Here is a 25680-nt window from a genome sequence, read left to right on the forward strand (position 1 = left end):
ACAAACAAAGAGAAAATATAAGAAGTGTGGTGAAAAGAAGCAGATAGTCGAATGGTGCTGTCCAATAGAAATATAACATAAGTATATATCTTAAAAATTCCTGGTACCAACATTAAAGAACATAAAAAGGAACAGGTGAAATTAATCCAAAATATTATCATTTCAACATATAATTGATATAAAAATTATGAATGTTACCTTTTTTTATACCTTCTTTAAAATGCTGTGTGTATTTTGCGTTTTTACATCAAGTTCGATTTGGACCAGCCACCTTTCAAGTGCCCAATAGCCACATGTGGCTGGTGACTACTGTATTGGACAACATAGATCTAACTTAACATCTTAAAGGGTTTCCAGGAGAGAAGAGACAATATTTGAAGAAATAATGGCTGAGAAATTTTCCAGGATTAATGTAAGGCATGAATCCTCAGACTCAGAAAGTCTTCATCAGAATGTAAATATTTTGTAGTGAAACCGTGAAGAGCCTAGAACAGAAAAGATGTTAAAACTAACCCGAGAGAAAAGATGGATTACCTACAAAGGACCTTCAGTTCAACTGAAAACAGTCGTTTTCAATATCTTCAAAATACTGAGTCAAAATAAGTGTCAGTGCAGGACCTTTATATCCACTGGAACTATCAATTAAGAATGAGAGTAAAATAAAGGCGTTTTCAGTTAAAGACGAAGTTTATCAGCGGCAGACTTTCACTGAAGGAGAACCGTAATAAAACACAAATACAACAAGGAAGTCTGGGGACAGGTGGCAATATGAAAGAGGATTTCTAAAGAGAGATGGAAAGATAATAATGACATACTTTGTGTACTCCTTAGGGTTTGTTTTTTTTTTTCTTCTCTCTATCTCTAGAGCTCTGATGGCAGGGAGTGGGTAGAGTTGAGGAGTCAGTGCTAACTCTGACCTGCTGACCTTACCTCCTGGTCTGTCTGCTGCACAGAGTATGAGGCAGGGAAGGAAGTGGGGGAGTATATGCTGTTGAATTAGCAGGATAGTACATTATAGTCTTCCCCTATTTGCTCAATAATGGGATACAAAGAAAACAGTGAAAAATTAACAGGTATATAGAGGAAAGAAATCATTTTGGAATACAAGGTAACATGGAGGGGGTGGAGAGTAGGGCTTTGTAACGTGTTTGGGAGTTGAGTTGGGACAGAAAGAAGATTGACAGAGAAGGAAGAGAGGCAAGACCGAGGGTGAGGAAGTTTAGATGAGAAACAGAACCAATAGTTGCTTGTCACGCTGTTGCTATAAAAATCACTAGTTAAAGATTTGTTTAGCCCTCCAAGAGGGCTCCCTGAGGAGGCAGAGGAGTGGGTGCCACAGCTAATTTAATCAGCAACTTGATTATGAATTTAATAGCTGCCATTGAATGAGCACTTACAAGTGTCAAAGTGGTGAAGTGTTCTAGTGTCTTTGAAAATTCAACCTTCAAACAAGTCTGTGAAGTAGTTTTTTTTTAATTGTGGTGAAATACACATAACAAAATTTACAATTTCAAGTGCAGAGTTCTGTGATATTAAGCACATTTACGTTGTTGTGCAGCCATCAAGTGAAGAAGATTTTTCAAGTAGTTTTACCAATGACCAAACTTAGTCTCAGAGAGTTTAAGTGATTTGCTGTTAGTTGGTAGTAGAGTAAAGATTTGTGCTCCCTGTTTGTCCAACTTTAAATTCCATACTCTTTTTCTACCAAATCTAGTGCCTTTGCTAAGAGTAACTTGAAAGTCTTCAAAAATTATAAATCTAGGGCAGGAACTTGAATGACTTACTGGTCTTCCAATTAGAAATATGATTTGGGAATAAAAAGAAGTCTAGTGAAATGTAGACATTTCTAGTGAAATGTAGACACAGTGATATTGAAACCAGGATTTGGTTTTCTGGCCCAAATAATCATTGAATGGCTTATACGTATTCCTGATTTTTTCCCATGCACCACATGCCATATGTACTGCTATTTAAATTGACCCACTTTGTTTTTCATTGTAACTTTATGTCTCAAACTTCAATAGAAAACCTGTAGTATTATTGGCCATAACTAGAATGGATTGAAAATATAGGGGATTATTTTTAATGGGATGGCATGGAAGGTCTCTTTGTAGAAATGATCTTTAAGCTGAAACCCAGGGCGGGAATATAGAGGCTTTGAGGTGGAAAAGAACTTAGCATATTTGAAAAAAAAAAAAAAAAGAAATAGAAGTAAGAAATAAAGGAGCCGGCTGAGCAGAGTGAATAAGGGGCAAAGTGATGAGTTGGAGTCAGAGAAATAGGTAGGGGCCAGATTATGGAATACTTGGTGGACCCTAGTAAGGGAGTGCTAACCAGATTCTCACAAGGATCAGAATATCAGATACATGTAGAGAAGGCGTGAAGAAGCCCAATGTAGAGACAAATGACAAGTCAACTGCCAGAGGGTGAAGGGGAGCTTTTGGTGACGTTGAGAATGCCATATTCCTGAGAATTACTTACACGTGTAGTACTGCTTAGTTTAGGAACATTGCAGTCAGGGGAAGGCGACCGACTACTAAGCAGTAGTTAGTGATCCCCACGACGTAACTTACTTGTCACTGTTGCGTAATGAAGATGCCAGAAGGAAAGAAAATAACTTTCATTCAACATGTCCCCATATTATCTTAGCTCTTATCCTTTCAACAACCTTGAGAAGTAGATTTTATTATCCCTGTTTTCCAGATGGGAAAACTAAAGATCAAAGAAATTAGGAAACATGTTAAAATCACCAGCTACTAAATGGCGGGCCTGGAATTTGCGAGCAAGAGGGTGACTCCAAAGTCCATGGTCCTTTTATTACATTGTCTGCTTGATGATACAGTTTGAAAGATTATGAAAAATGTACAACTTAGGCTTAGAGATCACTCTCTTGGACTTGGGGGGAAGAAAACCGAACTGATCAAAGGTAACTGGTGCAGAATGGCCATCATTCAAAAGTCCACAAATGACAAATGCTGGAGAGGCTGTGGAGAAAAGGGAAGCCTCCTACACTGCTGGTGGGAAGGCAATTTGGTGCAGTCACTGTGGAAAACAGTGTGGAGATTCCTCAGAAGACTAGGAATAGACTTACCATATGACCCAGCAATCCCACTCCTGGGCATATATCCAGAAGGAACCCTACTTCAAAAAGACACCTGCACCCCGATGTTCATAGCAGCACTATTTACAATAGCCAAGACATGGAAACAGACTAAGTGTCCATCAGCAGATGACTGGATAAAGAAGATGTGATATATTTATATGGTGGAATACTATTCAGCCATAAAAATAACAACATAACGACATTTACAGCAACATGGATTTCCCTGGAGAATGTCATTCTATGTGAAGTAAGCCTGAAACAGAAAGAAAAATACCATATGAGATCGCTCATATGTGGAATCTTAAAAAAAATAAAAGAACATAAATACAAAACAGAAGCAGACGCATAGATATAGAATACAAACTTGTGGTTGCCAAGGGGGCGGGGGGTGGGAAGGGGCAGACTGGGATTTCAAAATTTGTAGATATGACAGGCATATGTAGAGTAGATAAACAAGATTATATGGTATAGCACAGGGAAATATATACAAGATCTTGCGGTAGCTCACAGCGAAAAAAAAACGTAACAATGAATATATGGATGTTCATGTATAACTGAAAAATTGTGCTCTACCCTAGAATTTGATACAACATTGTAAAATGACTATAACTCAATAAAAAAAAAGTATTAAAAAAAAGGTAACTGGTGTAATTAACTAGACTCTTGCATCTCCTGGGAGATCCCTGCCTAGCTCCAAATAGTAGAAGCACTAGGGAGGGGCTCATAAGCATGACCATTCATTCAGAATCTTAACAACAATTAGAGAAGGCAGTGTGGAACCAGTAACTAGGGAACATTTTCAGGAGATTAACTAGTAGGTAATAATTAGCTGTGGTAGCAGTGGTTGGACAAAATAGAGGAATCAAGTTAGGGGCCCAGGAAGCTGAGCAGGTGATGGTATTGTAATAGATATGCTGACGGACTTCATGTAGGTAAAAAGGACATCCATTCTCTGTGAATCTCCCCTCCCTTCTCCTGGGTGACTTTTGGGCAAATCTAACTTTATGTCATTTATAATGATTAAATGTCCAGTCGTCTTTACTTTCTGCTCAGTTTTGCTGTGAAGCTAAAACTGCTGTCAAAAACTTAAGTTTATTAATTAAGAAACAAGTCCAGTCTAGCCTAAATCAAAATTTTAATTTTATATCTCATTTAAAGCTTCTCCCCTCCCTAACTCTCAGAGAGCTGAAAATTTGTGTTTAGCCTGTACTTTCACTCTTTTCTTTCTTTCTCCTCTCTCACTCTGCTGTTTCTGGGTCTCTTTCTTAAAGATAAATAAACTGCCTAACCCAGACACAGAGGAGTGCAACCACTGGTTCCCTTTACAGGTCCCTTTAGGGGACAGTATATTGCGTATTTGGATTGTCTTCACCTGGAGAAAGATCTTCCTCAAACTGAACTGCTTCTAGACACTGTTAGTATCTCCTTTAACCCTCAGTGGGCACATAGAATGTCTTTTTTTCCTTCCACTTAACAGCTTTTCAGGTATCTGTGATTTTAGTTGAAGGCACTGGAGGCATTGGAAAGAAAAACCCGTTTTTTCTTTATTGAGCTGGGGAGTTCGAGTAGCTGTCAGATTTCTTTCTGACCCCTCATAATTGAGTGAATGGGAAAAAGATGATATTTCACTTTCTAAGGTCTGTTTTCTCCAACACTGGTGCTTTTAATCACAGGTTGGCGGCTAGTAGTCTAGCCTGGAAAGAGAGAGAGAGAGAGAGAGAGATAGAGGGAGGGAGGGAGGGAGAGAGAGAGTGTGTTTGTGTCCCACGTGTTGCTGGACACTGGAACGCATCTGAATGGTGCCATTCTTCGTCTGCCACATAGTGAGCATTTTATAAGATCGTTTATTGCCCTGAATGAATGGCTAAATGTGGAAGCTACAAAGAAAGCCGAACAGCTTTCACTGAGTACCTAGCCCGGTGCTCAAATACTCTTCTCAAGGGCAAGCAAAGGGAGTTGGGGTGTTGAGGTCTCTTTTGGGATGGGTGGGGACTTGCCTTGGGCTCCTATTTTTAGGCACTACCTCTTTAATTCGCGGGGAGCCGCTAGGCGGTGCTGGGGAGCCTTGCATGGGGGCAGCAAGCTCTCCAGCGCCCCTCCTCACTCCTCTTCCCCCGCCCCTCGGAGAGACTACAACTCCCGTGGTGCTCTGGGAGTGGGAAGGCGGGGCAAAAGGAGAGGGACGCGAGGGCGGGCCTTCCGGGCGTGTGCTTCCGGCGTCGGCGGCCGTGGCCGAGGACTGTGTGAGAGCGGTAAGATGGCGGCGGCGGCGGTGGTAGAGTTCCAGAGAGCCCAGTCTCTACTCAGCACCGACCGGGAGGCCTCCATCGACATCCTCCACTCCATTGGTAAAGGTCGCCGCGCTCCCTCTCGGGCCCCGCCGGCTCAGCCCGGCCTGAGTCGGTCGGCGGCGGCGGAGCGGGGCCGGGCTAGCCGGCTCTGGTGCTGCTGACTCACTGTGTGTGTGAGGGGGGCCGGGTCGGGGGCCCAGGCCGCTCGGAGCTCCCTGGAGCCTCCTGGCTCCCACCCCGGTGGGAAGCCCCCAGGCAACCCCGGCGTCCACTTGCCGGCTGCTGACTCACGGTGGGCTCAGCGTGGGGTGGGAGTGGGCCGAGCCGGGGCCCCACCACTCCCCGGTCTGGTCTCCTGCTCTGGCCCGTGCGGGCTGGCCGGGGACCGTGAGCGGTGCGGGCCGGCGGGCTTGTTGCGAACTGGGCTGAGAGCCTCTAGTTGCGGGCTTTGGCGAAACCCGCTCCGGACAGGCATTTCCCGCCGTTGTTATCAGCACAGCCTGCTCGGGTGGGAGTGCGAGCGCTCTGCTCTTGGAGTTGCGTTCCGCGGGACGCTGGGAGCTGCTACTTCTCCTAGCCCCACCGCAGAGGCTCCACTACGAGGGGACCTCTTTCTGAGTGTGGTTTGAAATACCGAGGGGACACACACCTCACATTGGCATTTGGTTTGGGGAGGTGGCCAAGACGTTCCTCTGCCCCCGTGTAGGGTGGGACCGCCCGGCTAGAGGAGATGACTAATCTCCCTAGTCTCCCTTATTGAGGTTGAAAGTGAGTTCGGGGAGTTAGTTGTCAGTCGCGGAGTTCAGGGAACTCTTTGGAACCGGCCGGCTGCACATTGCTGGAGAAAATTAAAGATAAATTTCTTAGCACTGTAGTATGATTGTCTTACGCCTTGCACACAACAGGAAAACTGAAATGGGAGCCCCAGCCGGTCGCTTCCGACAGTTTTCTACTGGGATTCAGGTGTGAACAGAAATAAATTTATGATGACAGAGAGGGCTTTTAACATTCATGCATAAAGGGTTCAATTAGGGCAGGGGCTAGCTCTTCACTGCCCATGTAGTAATGTGACATTTTAAATGTAGCTTGAGAAGATTCGAATCGTATCAACAAGTAGTATGAGAATGCACGTGTAGGTGGGACCTCCAGGATGTTGGCTTTTATGTTCACTCACTAGTTCGTTGGTACTGCTGAGTTGCCTGGAGGAAGGACAGTGACATAGTCTTGATGTCTTTATTTTGAGGCGGGGGTACTAGGAAAGAGGAGGAAGTGATGCATCAGTGAATGGATGATATTGTTAAATAAAGGGTGTTTCAGTTTAAAGTTCTGGTCTTGACTTAAGTCAGTTACAGTTATAGAACCAGTATAACAGTCACTGTTATGCATTATTTTTAGCCTGTGAATACGGACTATTTAGAACTAATGTGAGAAGCATGGATTTTAATTTTGTGCCTAGTGCCTAATATTTTGTCTTTTATAAAGTAGGAATTATGGTAAACATTGTAATTAGAATATTTCTTGCTTACCCACTATATTAGGAGAGAGTTCACTGAAAGCTTCCCTGTTAGAGCAAGCTTGAGTCATGATGGTTGACAGCCTTACTTTTTCCGGACTCCATCATGGAGTATCAAAAGCTGGGTTTTTGTCAAGTCATGATGCTTTGTAAGAGAAATGATAACTAGTGATGATCACTAAAATTATGACTACAAACTTGAAGAGGCTGTTCAATGTTTGAGTGGTAGAATAGTTATTATTGACTGTTGAAAGTGGAGCAGATAGCACAAAGTTATTTTAACAGGTCCTGAATCCCTTATAAAGTAGCACTCCCTCTTAAGGATCACACTGGAGCTTTGACAGGATTGCTTTTCTTGAATAGCTTTGTAGAATTGTTTATCCCTACACACCCATCAGCCAAGTTTATTGAAAGACCTTTGACTTTATAGTTACCAGTAACTAGGTCACTTGATTTTAGTTTGTGGCATGTAAATGCACAGGTATGTTTAATATTTTCACGTAACATAGTGTCTAGCAAGGGGCCTCCCCCCACAAGTTTGAACAACTTGTTTTGTTGGAGTTTTGCACCAACTAAAGTGACTTCAACAGAAATCTCAGGGTATGTGGGTAAGGGAAATTCTAAATGGCAGAATGAAAAGTCACATTTAAAATTAAAAGGAATCCATTTTTATGATTTACACGGGGCATGTCCTAAGTGATCATCTTGCTTTTTCTTGTTAGAGGATTTTTGTTTGTTTGTTTTTTAAGACTTTCTAGAATTTGTCTTTTGGCAACTGCTTAAATTTGTAATGGATCTGGTGAGAGTGAAATTTCTCTGAGTCCTCATTTTCTGTCAGAATTTTAAGAGGGTTTGCGTTTTCCTCTCCCAGTAAAGCGTGACATTCAGGAGAATGATGAGGAGGCCGTGCAGGTCAAAGAGCAGAGCATCCTGGAGCTGGGGTCTCTCCTGGCGAAGACTGGACAAGCTGCGGGTAAGTGCTGCTGATGGGTTGCTCTTTCTTGTACCTGAAATGCTGGGTCAACTTTTGCTTTTTCGTTGGGGAGTGGAGGAACATAGGAATGCACCCACACGGTTTATTGATGGGGTAATTCAATTTTATTGCCAACTTGTTGAGCTTCAGTTTTCTATCAGGAAATTAAGAGGCCTTTAAATTCAGTTCTTTCATGGAAGAGTTTTGTCCTGCAGGTGAGGGGAAAATCCTATTCCTATTGGGATATAGCGACCTGTGATTTGTTCCTGGTTTGGATTTTCACTTCATTCCCTGACATGTGGTCAGCAGCAGCAGCAGTCTTCAGTGGTTTGCACAGAGCTGTTCCAATGTGTTTAAGGTGGATAGTGACTCTAGGCCCCTGCCTTGAAAATGACTAGGGATTTTGTATCCAAGGAAGTGGCTTGCTGTTCTTTTTTCGTGATACACAATGAGTAAGACATTAAATGGGGAGAACCTCCACAAGATTTCTCCACTGATACCTAGCGCTTTGTGCCTGTTGTTGCCTAGACTGAACTTTTGACTTTCCTGGCTTGAGATGCTATTCTGATGATGGGTGTGTCCTTGGAATGACAGAGTCCCATTGACCAGGAAGGGCCTTTGACCAGTAAAGTGGTAATAGTATTTAGAGAGAAGCCTGCTTAAATTTAAAATAGATGATTTTTGTCAACTTTAAAGTGAATTTAGAGCTTGTCTGATTAGAATGGATTAAGCTTTGGTAGTGACCTCATGAATTACTTTGCCCCAAATTATGTTGTTATCCAAGAGAATGATAGGTATAACTTAGCAGAACTTCTTGCACTTGAGAATAAGATCTTTCCCAGTTAAAGATGATAACTTATTAATTATTAGGCTCAATCAACAGAAAGTTGAGTAAAGTTTTATAAAATTGGGAGGATATGTTTATATGGATCTTGTATCATATTTAAAGTATTAAAAATACCTGTAATTTAAAAAAAAAACCAGTTTTTGAGTGTTTACTATGAATTAGTTACTGGTTTAAGCAGAAGCAGAATTTAGCTTATTGACTGCTCGAAACAATTTGGTAAGGTAGATACTGTTACTCATTTTATACCTGAGGAAACTGAGCACAGAAAAGTTAAGTATCTTGCTTAAGGGGACTCAGCTAGTATGTGGGAGAGTTAGGATTTGAACCCATGGATGGAGTCCTGCTTCAGCGCTCATGACCTTGGGGCATAATGGCTGTTGCTTTTCCATCATTATCCACTTACGGGTTATCAATGGTAGGTGCTGGTTTTTTTGTGTTAGGCTGACTTGTTTCCTGTTTAACGTATTTCTGGATTCCTTTTGCCTGTCAGTTAATTTGAGCTTGAGGGTTGTAGAACAGTTTTGATAATTAGTGCACACAAAATATAATTAATGAGGTAATTTTCCTGAGATAATTAGAAAGCCAGGTGAAATGATTTTTCTTCTGTTGAACTATCCAAATGTCTGTTTTCCTCCAGTAGCATAGATCATTAAAAGCAGCATGTAGTATAGTCAGTGTTTCAGAAAATTTGTCCCAAAATGTTACTATTTTGCTTGGAATTGCTGTTGCATGCTTTACTCTCTCCTTATTCCTTGCCCTTCCCTCCCTATGACCTATACCTGAGAAGTCTATTGTACAGCTAAACCTATTGGAATTTGACAGGTGAGTCGTTAAGAACTTGCAAAAACATTTCCAGGTTCCTTGTCATTGTTTTCTAAGAAAGACTTTGATGAGTATAGTAAGGAAGCTTTGGGGCCTGTGTTCATTTACCTGTCTTTGCTATTAATAGTTGATCGGTTTGTGGTGTTTCCTTTGATTTTGGCTTTCCTGAGAACAGAAAATATGTCTGTTCTATTAATTTTCAATTTTGCTTTGTTATGCTTTTAGTATATGGCTAGCACTGCGCTATGTGCTCTACTCAGAAAGTTTAAGATAGGGTTCCTAACAGACAGCAGTCACTTGGGAATTAGTGAATACGACAATGTCTGATGGATAACAGTGACTGAAGATAGTGCTGATCATCGGCACACGTGATGCCTGAGCTCAGGATCTGTCGATTTCATAGCCTGAGACTCTTAAAAGGAATATGTTGAATTCTGTGAGGTTCTGAAAAGGAAGTTCTGGTCATACAGTTAAAAATAATTTCAGTAAGAATAGGATGAAGAAGTCAATATGATTCTATGAGAATTAAAAAAAAAAAAAGAAAACAGCATGTGTGAAAATGGAAAGAAATAGGGAATATACCCAAGAATGAGTAAGAAACAGTAGTAGACTAAAATGAAAAATGAACTCTTTTGGCAACTGAGGGGTCATTTGTTTCTCTTTTGGAGTAAGAAGAATAGTGCTTGGAGAAAATACTGTAATGCGAGCAGGTGCTAGAGAGAAGGGCAGACTTCTTAGCTCATGTTTTACTTCTGCCTTTTCCAGGAAGGAACATGATTTTCAAAAAAAAAGATAGAAATAACATCAGAGAGAGAGAATTAAAGCCAAAGCAGGTGAGAGGAGAGAATCTCTTTGAATAAGTTCAGGGCTCTAGGCTCTGACAACTTCTGTCTTTTACTGTCAGAAGAATAGTTCTAGCAGGTGTATTTTTAGAACCACTATTATTCTGAGAAAAATCATGGCGGATGGAGAAGTGTAAGGAAACTGAGGATGGGCAGACATTATTCCACTTTTCAAAAAGGTAATGAAAAAAGTAAATTCTAGATACTGTAAACTGGTAATCATCAGTAAAGTTCTGGGACAGGTTATTTGATAAGTAGGTTTTAATCACTTAAAACAGTGGGTTTATTAAAAATAGACTATTCCAGACTCACCTTAGCTCTCTTTGGTTGGCCTTATCAGACCAGCAGATCTGTAGGGCTCCACAGACAGTGGCTTGTCAGCTGTTGTTGTAAATAAAGTTTTGTTGGAACATTGTCAAGTCCACTTGCTTACATAGCGCCTGGGACTGCTTTTGCACTATGGTGGCTGAGTTGAGTACCCACCACTGAGACCATACAGCTCACAAAGCCAAAATCTGGCCCTTCCCAGAAAAAGTTTGCCAACCTCTGGGTTAGAAGAATGATACAGACTGCATGTCTGATGTAAGCAGGGTATTCAACAAGTGGATCATTTGTCAACCTGGAGGGATGTCTCTAGTACCGTGTCATAGGGGTTTGTCCTTGTTCTTCTGGTCAGCATCTGGCATTATGGCTAAAGCCGTGTCAGAAAGTACATGACTCAGTACAGTAGGGGACAGGATCAAGATTCAGAGTTATTGCCAAAGGCCAGCAAGGTTAAATTCAGTATGGTAAGTATAAAGTTATATATGTATACTATTTATCAAAACAGAGGAAGCGGGGGAATTACCTGTCTATGCGAAAAGGTCTTATGGACTCAGTCTGAACAAAGAGTGCTATCAGAAAAAGCGAAGCATGTTGTCTTGTGTTACATGTGGTAGTCCGATCAGGAGAATTAAGCTATGACTGTACTGGTCTGACCCTATGTGGAACATTGTTTTGGGTACATTTGCAAACTCGAGTTTATTCAGAGAAGGGCAATAAGGTGATACAGAATCTAGAAACCAGGACATTGGATGAACAGTTGAAATAGCTAAAGATGTTTAGCTTGGAGAAGGGGAAAGTGAGTGAGATATGAGTGACAGTTATCATCAGATACTTGAAGCCAAGTGGAAGGAGGGTATAGACTTGTGTTTCAGAAAAGAACAGTTTAGTTTGACCAACATAGGAATTGTCTGCTTTCTGAATATTTCTGTCACTAGAATTGTTCAGAATTGTTTAAGCATAGTAGGAAAATGCTATAGGAGAAGGCACATTGCACTAGACTACTTTTAAAAAACCATGATTATATAACATAATTGAAGTTTGCATAAGTGCAAAAGGAATTGGAGGGAGAGAAATCAGTGTAGCCAGGAGTTGGCATGGAAGATTCAATAGGACTTTAGCTGGATTTAAAAGGATATCTAAAATTTCCGTAGATTGGGGTGATGGGAGGGATTCCAGGTGGGGGCGCAGCATGAGTGAGGCATGGAAGTCAGTACAGGAATGAATGGAGTGGCAGGATGGGAGAAAAATCTCAGATTGTGGGACTCACAGGTCAGCACTGGGGAGTGAAGAGGAAGATGAACTTTTCCACTCTGTATAAAGTTCCTTTTATACCTGACACAGTCCCGTGCATCCTGTGACCACTCAGGCAGATGAGGATTTCAGGACCCTGAATTAGCGTTCTCAGGAGGGGGAGGTTTGCTTGCCCTGAATTAGAGTTCTCAGGAGGATGAGTCTACAATTGGAGAATATTAAAGAGGCAGTGGCACTAAGGTAATTTTAACCTACATTTCGAAAGTACTTCCTTAGTTGTTTAGATGAAATATTCTCTCATTTTCATTCTTGTTTCTAAAGGTGCTCCCTTAGAATTACTATACCATCCTCTTTTCTTATACAAGGGGAAACAAACCCTCTGTGGTGGACACCTTTTCTGTCATAGTTTAAGATTTAGGTTTTGCAGATTAATGAGGAATTTTAAAAGGTATATTATAACTTTAAGGGGCAAACACTCTTAACTTTTATGTGAAAAGTTGATTCATAAGAGTGCCGTGGAAATGACATTGGTAAAAGGCTAACCCGGGGAGACTTGAGGAACCGAGGGAAAAAGGGAAACTGGAATTGAAAATCTGTTTAAGGGGAATAGCTAAGACAGACTTGGAAATTAAAAATAAAAAATTTACTCCTATACTGTGATAATTTTGTTGGTTGTGGGGAAGTGATTTTAGTCCAGGGTGGCAGAGACGTAGATATTTCATGTTCTAGAAAACTACTCTCTGAGAGTGTGAGTATTTTGCTGTTTATCTTTCATTAAGATGAGTGAATGAGACAGAGGCACACGAGCTTTTCCCAGGGCCCTCACACTAATCCAGTGGCTGGTTTTTGTTGTTAACTTACTTTTGCAACTCTGTTACCTGCTAAGAATGCTTTAAATTCCTACTAAGTTTCATTTTGACTGATTTCAGTGACTTAAGTACTGATTTTATGATCTTGGGTCATTTTTTAATTGGTATTTTGTCCCTAGTTATTGATGTATGTTTTTCCTGTCTGAATTGCCTTCCACACAGAGCTTGGTGGACTCCTCAAGTATGTGCGACCCTTCTTGAATTCCATCAGCAAGGCTAAAGCAGCTCGCCTGGTCCGATCTCTTCTTGATTTGTTTCTTGATATGGAAGCAGCTACCGGGCAGGAGGTAAGCTACTTTAATAACAGAAGGTAGACAGTATGGAGCAAAGTCTTGTTTCAGTGAAAGAAATGCCTGCACTGCGGTGCTAATGTGGAAGGGACAGCTGGGAGGCCAGCGCAGGACTTACCATGTCAGTTTCTCTTTGTTGCAGGGCATTTGATACTTTGGGTCTGTTCGGTGCTTTGCTTTGTAAGTGGAGATTGTCAGTGGTCCCTGGAATCCTCATTACATCAGGGTCACAAACTGATTCTTGTCTTTGAGGTGTTGTATTGCCACACCTTTGTAATGTTTTCTGTGTCTGTGATACCTTTCATTCTGTGTCACAGAGCTCTTTGTGAGCACTAATTAAGTCTTGTGGCATCCCTTCTTGGCATGTTTTGTGCTGCGTTGACGCCTTTATTGAGGCGTGAGCGTCCATCTGTGTGTGTCGCATGTGTGCGGAAGTGACTGGTATACCTGTACATGTCCTCTACAAGTTCAGAGGAGACCCTGAGATATGTTGAAGGGCGCCTCTTTGGAATCACTGAGCCTCTTCCAGTTCTTTTCAAAGATTACTGTATTTTCTGCGGTTCAGGAAGAGACACTCCTAAAGTTAAAACTCATCTGTAAAATGTGGCAGATTCAAGCAGGGTGTATGGTGGTTGCTTGAATGTCTTTGTAGGGAGAGTATAGTCTTTTCTATAGATGTATTGATGAGCACTCATTGAGCGCCTGCTATGTGTTAGGCACCGCTGCAGGTACTGGGGATGCGTTTGTAGCAACATATAGTTACTGATCATGAGGATTACATTTTAATGATGAAGGAAGGTAATAAATATATAAAATGTCAGATAGTATAAAGACAGGGGTAGGAATTGGTAGTTGGTTGTTTGCCGTAGCCTCTGTGGGTGTAAAAAATACAAAAGGGCTTAGTGGATGTTCGGTAAATAATGAGGAACCTCAGAAACCTAGGACATATGGATCGCATTTTGAAATCATGTCTTTTGTAAAATGTGGTTTCTTGCCTTAATGATTCTGAAACCTAGTTTAAATACCATTATCTAACTTTGTAGAAAATTCATTTATAGAGAAGTCTTCAAATTCATTTGTTCCTGGCAGAACTGTTTTGTGATAGTAGATCAAAAGTAGATAATGTTTAGATGTCTGCCTTTTGAACCAAACTGTTAGAATTATTTTTAAATTAAAATAATTGAAAAAGAAATTTAAAAGAAAAAGTGCTTTTTTTTTTTAAAGGATATTAGTCTTATCTAACCCTAACTTTTTTTAAAATTGTATTCTCATGAAAAAGTGACGCTCCATCTTTTGTTTGAATTAGGGTGCCTTAGAAATGTCAGCTTGAAATAGATTAATAAATGTTACTCGGAACATTTTAAGTAGACAAAATTAATTATCCAGACTGCTGCTTTGATACTGAAGTCTCTGGAATTTGTCCCTTCCCATAACATGGAGCTGACTCAGTGGTTAAAACTACATTTGTGTAATGATCGGTTCTCCTACTCCTGAATCCACATCATCCAGATCACAGTTTAGTGCTCTCCTGTGGTTGACTAGTGGGCTTGGCTGGCCTTTATCATGTGGCTCCATGTCTGGTGAGGCCCTCCCTGTAACTGTGTGTGTACATTGCAGTTGTTCATCGTGCTTTACTTTTTTGTTGGCTGTAAACCTTCCTTCCTGTTCTAGGGTGGAGGGAAACACTCAGGTATTGTGTCGTTTTATCATCAGTGTCATCTGAGTGCTAAGTAAGAGCTTTTAGGGTTTTTTTGTTTGTTTTTGATGATTAGCAGTTTAGCTTTTCATCAAGAGCCAGAGTCTTAATCCACTTAGCAGGACTTCTTTCAGTAATTATTGTGGATTTTAGGTTATTTGCTTGTTTTGGAACAAATTATGAATCATCCAGGTGGTTTTACCTGCACCTTAAACTCAACATAGCCAACTTCAGCATCCAACTATTTATTAAATTCTGTCAGTGCAACTTTCTTTGGTCTCTCTTCTCCATTTCTTTTGTATTTATTCTCTGTACAACTACCATCTAGTTTGGGTTCTAATTATTTCCTTTCTTTCCCCTGAAGTGTAGTTGTTGTAAAGTGGGCTCTTAATTATTTCTTTCTTAAACTACTGCAGAAGCCTCATAGCACCATTTTCAGAGGTATCCTACCAGGTAGCCCCCTGAACATTTTACTCCTCTCCCTGTTCACCCCACCCTTCAGCAGCTCTCCATTGCCCGCAGAACCAGGTGTTTCATGTTTTCCTACAACATGACTGAGCACAGCAGCCTCATTGCCCGATATGCTGCGAAGTGTACCAGCCATGTCCGCCGTGTTGTGTACCTGGCTGTTTGCTGAGCAAGCCCTGAATGTCGTCATGATACACCCTTCCATTCTGTGGTCCCGTCTTGAGTTCCATCTGCTCTAAAATCTTCCCTTGTTGACATCACTGTGATCTTAACTCTTTCAGTGATCCACGTTGTATTTTGTACATTATATTTCTGATTATTTGGCCTTGTTTGACGGTCACTTGAACATTTTTTTTATCTCCTTTACTGTAACATAGTCTCATTGAGATGAAGCACTGTGTATCTTGTACCACAGTGCCTTTCTCATTCCTAATTCATGGCTGTTCCTTTAACCAAGGCTATAGCTTTAAACTGTTCTAGCCTTGGGGCATTTGTTTTTAGATCTTTTTAAATTGAGTTATAGTAATTTTACAATGTTGTGTCAAATTCCAGTGTAGAGCACAATTTTTCAGTTATACATGAACATACATATATTCATTGTTACATTTTTTTCTCTGTGAGCTACCACAAGATCTTATATATATTTCCCTGTGCTATACAGTATAATCTTGTTTATCTATTCTACATATGCCTGTCAGTATCTACAGATTTTGAACTCCCAGTCTATCTCTTCCCACCCCCTTCCCCCTTGGCAACCACAAGTTTGTATTCTGTATCTATGAGTCTGTTTCTATTTTGTATTTATGTTCTTCTGTTTTTTTTTTTTAAGGGTTCCACATACGAGCGATCTCATATGGTATTTTTCTTTCTGTTTCTGGCTTACTTCACTTAGAATGACATTCTCCAGGGGCATCCATGTTGCTGCAAATGGCGTTATGTTGTCTTTTTTTTTTTTTTTTTTTACGACTGAATAGTATTCCATTGTATAAATATACCACCTCTTCTTTATCCAGTCATCTGCTGATGGACATTTAGGCTCTTTCCATGTCTTGGCTATTGTAAATAGTGCTGCTATGAACATTGGGGTGCAGGTGTCTTCTTGAAGTAGGGTTCCTTCTGGATGTATGCCCAGGAGCGGGGTTACTGGGTCATATGGTAAGTCTGTTCCTAGTCTTTCTTTTGAGGAATCTCCATGCTGTTTTCCACAGTGGCTGCACCGCCTTGGGGCATTTTTATACATCTTGGTTGGTCTCAGCCTGATCTTAACACAGTTGTTTTCTTCATATCATTTCAAGTCTTCACTTATATCTCATTCCTCAGAGACCTTCCTTGATCACCCTGTCTAAAATACCCTATCTCTGCTTTACTTTTCTTCATATTTATTTTACTTACTAACACCTGTTTCCTACTTAGACTGTAAGTTTCATGAGGATCACTCCTGTGTCCTGTTCACTGCTGCATCTTTTGCACTGAGAGAAGTCTGGCTCAGAGAAGCTACATAACTAGGATTTGTTGAAGGAATGTATGGATTATGCCCTATTCATGGTAGATGCTCAGGGGATAGTTTGTTGAATTAAGACTAAGTTTATTGACTTGAGATATAAGCTTAGGGCATTGTTACATTTGTCTGTGTGACTCAATAAATAGAAAATTGAGTATAGATCTACAGAACACTCTTCGGCTTGCCATGTTCCTAAAACTGATAAGATTCAGGTTAGGTTCTAGTTAATTGCAGTACTTAGGTTTAGAACCTAGAAAATGAGGATATATGTATGGGTGGAGTAGGGAGTGAGGACTGGGGTGGTTGGCCAAGGGAGGGGAGTAGAGAATTGGGATCAAGAGGGGAGAAAGAAGACTGAACCAGACGCTTGCCAAATAGTGAACTGAAATTCCAGAATTAATTTTACCTTCCAGGGATCTCTAGGGAGTTTCTGTGGGAAGCCATTTTTTGGTGTAGTCTATCCAAATGGAACACAGTAGCACCTTTTAAGAAACCTTACATCAAAAATCGTATTACCAAAACAGTTATTTCAATGCAAAAAGGGAGTTTGTGATAGAGAATTTCAGACTTAGAATAGTAGTTAATTTTTTCCCTTAGAAATTTAGCTAATATAGGCATTTAAAAAATGGTTAAGTGTATTGATTTAAAACTTAAATATCCAGTTTTGACCATGTCAAGCTTTTGGGCTCAAGTAAGGGCTTCCTCCAGAAGCATGGGCCTCCTGTGTATTCTGATCCCCTTTCTCAGTCATTGTTAGCATTAACAAAGCACAAAGCCTCTCATACAAAATAGCTGTGTAGCAAGGGCAACTGGCCTTTAAAATCTTTTCCTAGAACTGAAGCACTGGTTCCACCAGTTACAGTCCTAGATATTGCAAATATCTGTACTCAGTAATTGATGACAGATACGCAGTTTATGTTGTAAAAATCTTCTACTCTAGGAGAAATGTCTGTATTGACCTGAATTTATTAAGCCTGGGTTGAGATAGAAAGAGCACTGAAGGAAGAGTTGAGTTCAGGTCCCAGCAGCTGACCTTGGGCCAGTACTTAACATCCAGACTATGAGGGAAACGGGGACAGTGAGATGCTGGAATAGAATCCGGGGCCTCTTTAACAAGGGCTGTACATCAGCACGGCCAAGCTCTTACTCCAGACTACTGAATCAGGAGCCTTGGCATTCGTTGCTGTATGGTTTGAAAAAGCTCCCGGGTGAAACTGATGGCAAGCATTTCTTAGCTCCCTGAGTCATGTAGGACTAAAGACTTTTATTTTTGTTGCTAAAAGTATTCAGCAAAATATTTTCATTTCTATTCATGTCACAAAGAGATCTTATATTGAGTTTGACTTTTTAGGACATAACTCAAAACTCTGAAATTGTGATTGGTTTGCTTTTATCTTAGTTTTTGTAGAATTTATGAGGGCAGTTGAGCTGAGTTGGAGATTAAGTAGCCACCAGGGGGCTCTAGTGAGTTGTAAAGAGTTCATTGAATCTCTTACTCGTGAAGCCTCCAAATTCCATGTAATGTCATCCATTTATCTGCTGAGCTTGGACTTAGGATCTAAAGGCAGAAGGTCTGTCAATTTGGATTATGTCCCTTCACTTTTCCCTCATAACATCTCTCAAGAGAACTTTGGATTTAGATAAAAACTTGTATTAGCAATTTTAGTTCTGTGGAAAGCTCAGTTTCTTTTTACCTTATGCTCTGATTATGAATCTTAATATAAAATTTGGAGTAACAGAAGGGATACAAGATCTGCAGCACTTAATATGTTCTTTGTCACAGCTAATTTGTCAAGGATACCTGATGGTATGTTGACCATCTATACAGAACACTACTTTAAATCAGTTACTCTGCATGTTACAGTGTCGCTTGGGTAGCAGATAGAACTTAGATAGCCTTTAAATAAAGCTTAAAAGCCCTTTTAGGTGTTAGGCTAATTCTGATTTCTTTTTACTCCCTTTAATACATGCTAAGTCTGCTGTGTTCTGATAGTGAGTTGTTAGTTGGCATTTCTTAGAATCTGAAAGAGAAGAGCCAGCTGGGCCTTTTGAGTCTTACAGGCAACTGTTAGGAATAAGACACTTGTGCCTAGGCTGAGAATTTCTCCTCTTTATGACCAGTGTATTCACATTAATGTATTACTGTTACTATTCAGGGAGAAATTTCTGCTATACAAATTCCTCAGCCATCATAGAAATCTTCGCTTCAGAGCTAGTATGTTGAAAGTTCTGGATCCTTCCTGGAAAGGTAGAGGAGGAATCTTGAAGATGAAGCTCTTTCCTAAAGGAACACAATCTAAGTACAAAGATACTTTGTGTGTAAAAAGCCAAGTTGATTCTCCATTGCGATATAACCATTATATATTGAGATACTGTGGATCAAGGCATGTCCTGTGAGACACGGGTAATGTATAAGGAGGGAATGAAAGGTGTTCTCCAAAGCGAGGTTTATGGGAAGAGTGTGGGGACATAATGCTGCATGTACTGTCTCCCCCTGTTGCAGGTCGAGTTGTGTTTAGAGTGTATCGAATGGGCCAAATCAGAGAAAAGAACTTTCTTACGCCAAGCTTTGGAGGTATGTACCTATAGTAGTACTGCTTTCAGTTCTCTTAGGCATTTGACAGTCTGTGAATGTAAGTTAACACTATCCTGATCAAAGGTATTTTCAGCAGCTTTGTACTACTCTGGCACCCAAAATTATTGGTAGTAGTCCCACTCATGAGAATTGCTCTAGTTGAAGTTTTGAGACAGCTAGCAGTACCTAGCTCAGAGAAGTAAGCAGCAACATGGTAAACAGTCACTGGCCATAATAGGAGATAATACTGTGGATTAGATGATTTTTTAGGCTGAATTTGATGCTATCATCAGGCCTTGAATATTCAACAGTAACAGTTCTGTGACTGTCAATCTTTGATTTCTTTCTTTGGCTTTTTTTATCCCCTTTCCATCAGTCAATGCCTTTTCTTTTTCCTAGGCAAGACTGGTGTCTTTGTACTTTGATACCAAGAGGTACCAGGAAGCGTTGCATTTGGGTAAGTAAACTGGTGGAAGCTAATAAGGCCTCCAAACTGGCTAACTGAATGTGTCCTGAACCTAGCTCCTCTTATTAGTTATGTATTAGTAATTCAGGTTGTGCCTGCTTCTAAGGATTTAAGGTGGCTTACATTTACTGAATCTGTCATGGAGAAACGCCATTTAGACGTTCTGAGAAACAACTAGAGTTGATCTGTGAATTGTAGAGAACCAAAGGTTCAGATTGCAAGTGTTTACTGACTGTCACATTTAGACTCTCTGTTTATAATTATCCTTATAATCTATTTTAAACATCAAGAAATTAATTGAGTGGAAATACATAAGGAACCTGAAGTGGGCCAACTAAAGGCTATTCCCATTTGACCTTTATAAATATCCTGAAATCTTTGCGTGCTTTTTTTTTCTCTTTTCATTTTTTAAATTTATTTATGTATTTATTTTACAATGTCGTATTTTTAAAGTGAAGTATAGTTGAGGTACAATATTATATGTTACAGGTATACAATATAGTAATTCACAATTTTTAAAGGTTATAATCCATTTATAGTTAATATAAAATATGGTCTATATTCCCCATGTTGTACAGTATACCTTGTAGCTTGTTTTATACCTGATAGTTTGTGCCTCTTAATCCTCCTCCTCCATCTTGCCTCTCCACCTTCCCTCTCCCCACTGGTAACCACTACTTCCTTCTCTACATCTCTGAGTCTGTTTCTTTTCTGTTATATTCACTAGTTTGTTGTATTTTTTTAGATTTCACATGTAAGTGATATCTTACAGTAATGTCTTTGTCTGTCTGACTTACTTCACTTAGCATAATGCCCTCCAAGTCCATCCATGCTGTACACCAGAAACTAATACATTTTAAATCAACTGTACTTCAGTTGAAAAGCAAACAAACAACCAGCCCATCTAAAAGATGGGCAGAAGAACTGAACAGACATTTTTTTACAAGAGGAAATGAATATGGCCAACAGGAATATGAAAAATTGCTTAACATCACTAATATCAGGGAGATGCAAATCAAAATCACAATGAGATATCTCACACCTGTCAGAATGGCCACTATCAAAAAACACAAATAACAAAGGTTGGCAAGGATGTGGAGAAAAGGGAGCCCTTGTACACTGTGGGTGGGAATGTAAATTGGTGCAGCCACTATGGAAAACAATATGAAAGTTTCTCAGAAACCTAAAAATAGAACCAGCATATGGCCCAGCAGATTCACTCTTCGGCATATATCTGAGAAAAACAAAAACATTGATTCAAAAACAAAAACAAAAGAGTACATACAATCTGCTATTCACAGCAGCATTATTTATAATTGCCAAGATACAGAAGCATCCTAAGTGCACATCAACAGATGAATGGATAAAGAAGATGTAGCATATATATGTGATGGAATACAGCTCACCCATAAAAAAGGGTATTTTGCCATTTGTAGCCCTTCACTTTTTTTTTCACTTCTAAAACCAGAATTTTATAACTGCCTGCTGCTTTTTTAAAAAAACCTAATGGGTACCTCTGGACTATTATCCCTGAATGGAAGAACTTGGCTTTCATGATCTATTAGGTTGAGAAAAATGACAAGATTCAATTTTTATCCTGCAGAAGTGATAATTTCATATGGTTTAAACAAATAGTAGCATTAAAAAAAGTTGAGATATAATTCACAGGCCATAAAATTCACCCTTTTTTAAGTGTGCAGTCCAGTGGTTTTTAGTATATTCACGAAGTTGTGCAGCTGTCACCACTAACTGATTTCAGAGCATTTTCATCACCCCAGAAACTAACCTTGTATCCATTAGTTGTCACTTCCCATTAATTCTCCATCTATTGTCTTTGCCTGTCCCCTTTCCCAGGCAATCACTAATTACTCTTTGCCTCTGTAGATTTGCCTATTCTGGACATTTCACATAAATGCATAGTTATGGTCTTTTGTGATTGGGTTCTTTCACTTAGCATAGTGTTTTCAAGGTTCATCCATGTTGTAGCATATAGCAGGGCCCCATTCTTTTTTTATTGCTGAATAATATTCCATTGTATAGCTGTACAACATTTTATTTATCTACATTCATCAGTTGATGGACATTTAGATTGTTTCCACTTTTTGACTCTTGGGAATACTGCTGTGAACAGGTTTTATGTGGACATGTTTTTCTTTTGGGTATATACCCAGGGGGAGAATTGCTGGGTCACAAAGTAAGTCTGTTTAAAAGCTTTTGAGGAACGGCCAAACTGTTTTCCAAAGTGGTTGCACCATTTTACATTCTCAGCAATAATCTATGAGGGTTCCAGTTTCTCCACATCCTCACTAACACTTGTTAATGTTTTCTTGTCTTTTTAATTTTGGCCATCTTAGTGGGTGTGAAATAGTATCTCACTGTGGTTTTGAATTACATTTCCCTAGTGACTAAACTAATGATGTCGAGCATCTTTTCATGTACTTTTTGGGCCATTTGTATATCTTTGGAGAAATGTCTATTCAAATCCTTTGTTTATTTTTTAATTGTGTTAGTTGTGCTTTTAGTATTTATTCTGGATATAAGTCCCTTACTAGTTATGATTTGTAAATTTTTTTTTCCCCGTCCTATAACTTGTTTTTTTCAATTTCTTGATGGTGTCTTTTGAAGAACATTTTAATTTTGATCGTCTCATTTATCTTTTTTTTTCTTTTGTTGCTTATGCTTTTGGTATCATATTTAAGAAATCATTGCCTAATGTAAGATCACAAAGACTTACTCGTTTATTTTATATATTTAGCTCTTACATGTAGGTCTTTGATTCAGTTTGAGTTAATTTTTGTATATGTAAGTCTGGCTGGATTTGATTTTCATCTGTGTTGGGGAAGAAGGTGTATTTGGAGAACATTAGTAGGTGCAGAACTCTTTCCTTCCCCCACCAACCCTAGTGCCTGGTGTTTCTTATTCAGTCTTGTGTTTGCTGGGTGGAAGAGAGTGAGGTCAGGTACCTGTCTGGATAAGTAGTTTCAGCATTTTCTGGGTGGGGATTCCCACTGTATTCAATCTTAAGAGTAAGCTTATAGGACTCTCGGCTCTGATGTCCTTTGTATGCATGCAGAAGGGCTTCAGAGAGATCTGTGTTTCTCTTTTGGAAGATAGCACATTAGCAGAAAATTTAATTCTTGTAAATAGATAACCTTTTGTGAGGTTTTGAGTTCAGGCAGGTTTCTTTATCTTGAATGTGTGAGGGTTAGTTAGAGAGATATGATATTAAAGTATTAAAATTATGGCTAATAAAGGAATATATATATATTTTTCCTTTCTCCAGGTTCCCAATTGCTGCGGGAGTTGAAAAAGATGGATGACAAAGCCCTTTTGGTGGAAGTACAGCTTTTAGAAAGCAAAACATACCATGCCCTGAGCAACCTGCCAAAAGCCCGAGCTGCCTTAACCTCTGCTCGAACCACAGCAAATGCCATTTACTGCCCCCCTAAATTGCAGGCCACCTTGGATATGCAGTCAGGTAACACCCATAGCTGTTATTGGGATGTTTTCTTCTTAAAGTTCCTCTTACCCCACAGGTGGAAGGAATGGGGGGTTGGGGCTGGAGAATAAAATTGGCAATTTGGCTCACTATTCCTCAGAGAAACCAATTGCAAGGTTACTTCTCTAGCTGTCCCTTTTCTATTCACTTGCTGTTTACTGCCTGAAATATATTAAGAACATGCTTAATCTGTGGTTGACCGGACAACCTGACTGTTAGAGCCAGCACCCTAGTGAGGTCTCACTTATGTTTAAAAAGATCTCCTGTAACTTCCATCTTAGTCACTCAGGATGGTAGCACTTCTCTCCAGGATTGGACTAATTCAAGTCTGGTATCACTTGGAGACCTTTGCAAAGCATGTTGGATTTTTCCAAAGGGCCTCAAATCAAGGCTGAGGAAAGACACCCCTCACCCCCATTTCAGTCGAGCGTAGTGGACAGCTTTCTGATGGAGTGTGTGAATGTTTGGCTAGGAGGCCATGGATTGGCAGGAAAATACTTTTTCTTATAGTCATCAGCTTTTATTAGTTATAATTTATTATCATTGGAGGAGCGTTGGAATTGAAGGCCAAGGACTAGTTTAAGGCTTGGTGTCACCTCGTTGCAACTTTTGTTTCCATGTAACACTGTGCAAGAGAGAGAATAGCTCCCATGCCTGCCTCTCAGGTGTTGTGAGTATGGAATGGCGTGTTTTGCCATGCAAAGGTTAAGAGCAGAGGCTCCAGAAAACAACTTTTCTAGGTTGGAATTTAGTTCTGCCAGTTTCTAGCTGTGCGACTGGGCAAGGTACTTAATTTATCTTGAGCCCGTCTGTGAAATGGTGATGATAACTCTACCCCCTCACAGTATGTTGGTGAGGACTGAAGTGAGGTGGAAAGTGTCAGCTCTCATCCCAGCATCTTGCTTTGGCCAAATACTGGCACTCTCTTTAAGCCGCTTCTCTTCATTATGCTCTGGCTTCATGGTCAAGAGATGAACTTGCATCCTGTTTCTTAAATAGAGGCCATTTTTATGTGAACCCTGTTTATTTCTCTTTCCAGAATTTGTATCACTACCTGTTTTTACCTGTTACCAAGAGTGTTTCTTCTCCCTGTCCTTTTGTTCGATTCTAAGTCTTTGTTTTCCTTTTCCACTTGGATCCTCCTCTCAGTCTTCAAACTGCCCCAGCTGAAAAGGCACAGCTCTGTCTCCTTTTTAAATTGTTGTCTTCTCCTTTTCTGTCAAGCTTCTTGAAAAAAGTTGAAAGAATATTATTACTTTGAGTTTTTATCATAAATGGGTGTTGAATTTTATCAAATGCTTATTCTGCATCTGTTGAAATGATCATGTGATTTTTGTTCTTTCTTTCGTTGGTGTGGTGTATCACACTGATTGATTTCCGTATGTTGAACCATCCTTGTGTCCCTGGGATGAATCCAGCTTGATCATGGTGTGTGATCTTTTTTACATGCTGTTGGATTCTGTTTCCTAATATTTTGTTGAGGGTTTTGCATCTATGTTCATCAATGATATTGGCCTGTAATTTTCCTTTTTGGTAGTATCTTTGTCTGGTTTTGGTATCAGGGTGATGGTGGCTTCATAGAATGAATTTGGTAGTATTCCCTCCTTTTCAATCTTTTGGAAGAGTTTGAGAAGGATTGGTATGATCTCTTCTTTGTATGTTTGGTATGATTCCCCAGTGAAGCCCTCTGGTCCTGGACTTTTGTTTGTAGGGAGGTTTTTTTCATTGCTGATTCTATTTCATTTCTAGTGATCAATCTGTTCAAGTGGTCTATTTCTTCTTGATTCAGTCTTGGTGGACTGTATGTTTCCAGAGACTTGTCCATTTCTTCTATGCTGTCCAGTTTGTTTTCATATAGTTGTTCATAGTATTCTCGTGTGGTTTTTTTGTGTTTCTCTAGTATTGGTTGTAATTTCTAAGGATATTATTACTTTGATTTCTCTATTAACTCCTTGAAAGGTAGTAACTCCCCCCAACCTCTGACTTTTGGGGAGATTTGACCCTGTTGAGCACTCCTGGCTTCTCTGATAGCCTTGTCTTCTTGGTTCTCTTCTCTTGACTGCTTCTCCTCAGTCACACTTTGCTGTTTCATCTTCCTTCTGATGTGTCTTAAGTGTGGGTGTGCTCAGTGTTGTTTTCTCAGTTCTTTTCCCTTCCTGTCCTTTTCCCTTTTTCCTGTCTCACCCTGCACTCTCCCATGGCTTCAGCTGCCATGTAGCACACGAACGGTCTCCCCACCTAGAGCTTCAGTAGCTTGTCTCTCTCCTAAATCCCATTTCTAAATGTCCCACAGGTCTCAATCTCAGCATGTCAAAACCAAGATTGTTATCTAACCCTTCCCCCCTCAAAC

The 25680-nt window shown here is 40.0% G+C and overlaps 1 protein-coding gene across 1 annotated transcript in view; it reads left to right on the top strand.

Moving 5' to 3' along the window:
* Positions 1–5305: 5305 nt before the first annotated feature.
* PSMD11 (proteasome 26S subunit, non-ATPase 11) overlaps positions 5306–25680 on the top strand; it is a 29932-nt gene continuing 9557 nt past the window's right edge. Inside the window, exons 1-6 of the mRNA XM_010979029.3 lie at positions 5306–5451; positions 7779–7880; positions 12998–13122; positions 19294–19365; positions 19765–19822; positions 23115–23309. Of these exons, the coding sequence (XP_010977331.1) occupies positions 5361–5451; positions 7779–7880; positions 12998–13122; positions 19294–19365; positions 19765–19822; positions 23115–23309 (643 nt within the window). The 5' untranslated portion in view covers positions 5306–5360. The remainder of the gene's footprint in view (positions 5452–7778; positions 7881–12997; positions 13123–19293; positions 19366–19764; positions 19823–23114; positions 23310–25680) is intronic.

Source organism: Camelus dromedarius, chromosome 16, assembly GCF_036321535.1.
Source record: "Camelus dromedarius isolate mCamDro1 chromosome 16, mCamDro1.pat, whole genome shotgun sequence".
In the NCBI taxonomy this organism is placed as follows: Eukaryota; Metazoa; Chordata; class Mammalia; order Artiodactyla; family Camelidae; genus Camelus; species Camelus dromedarius.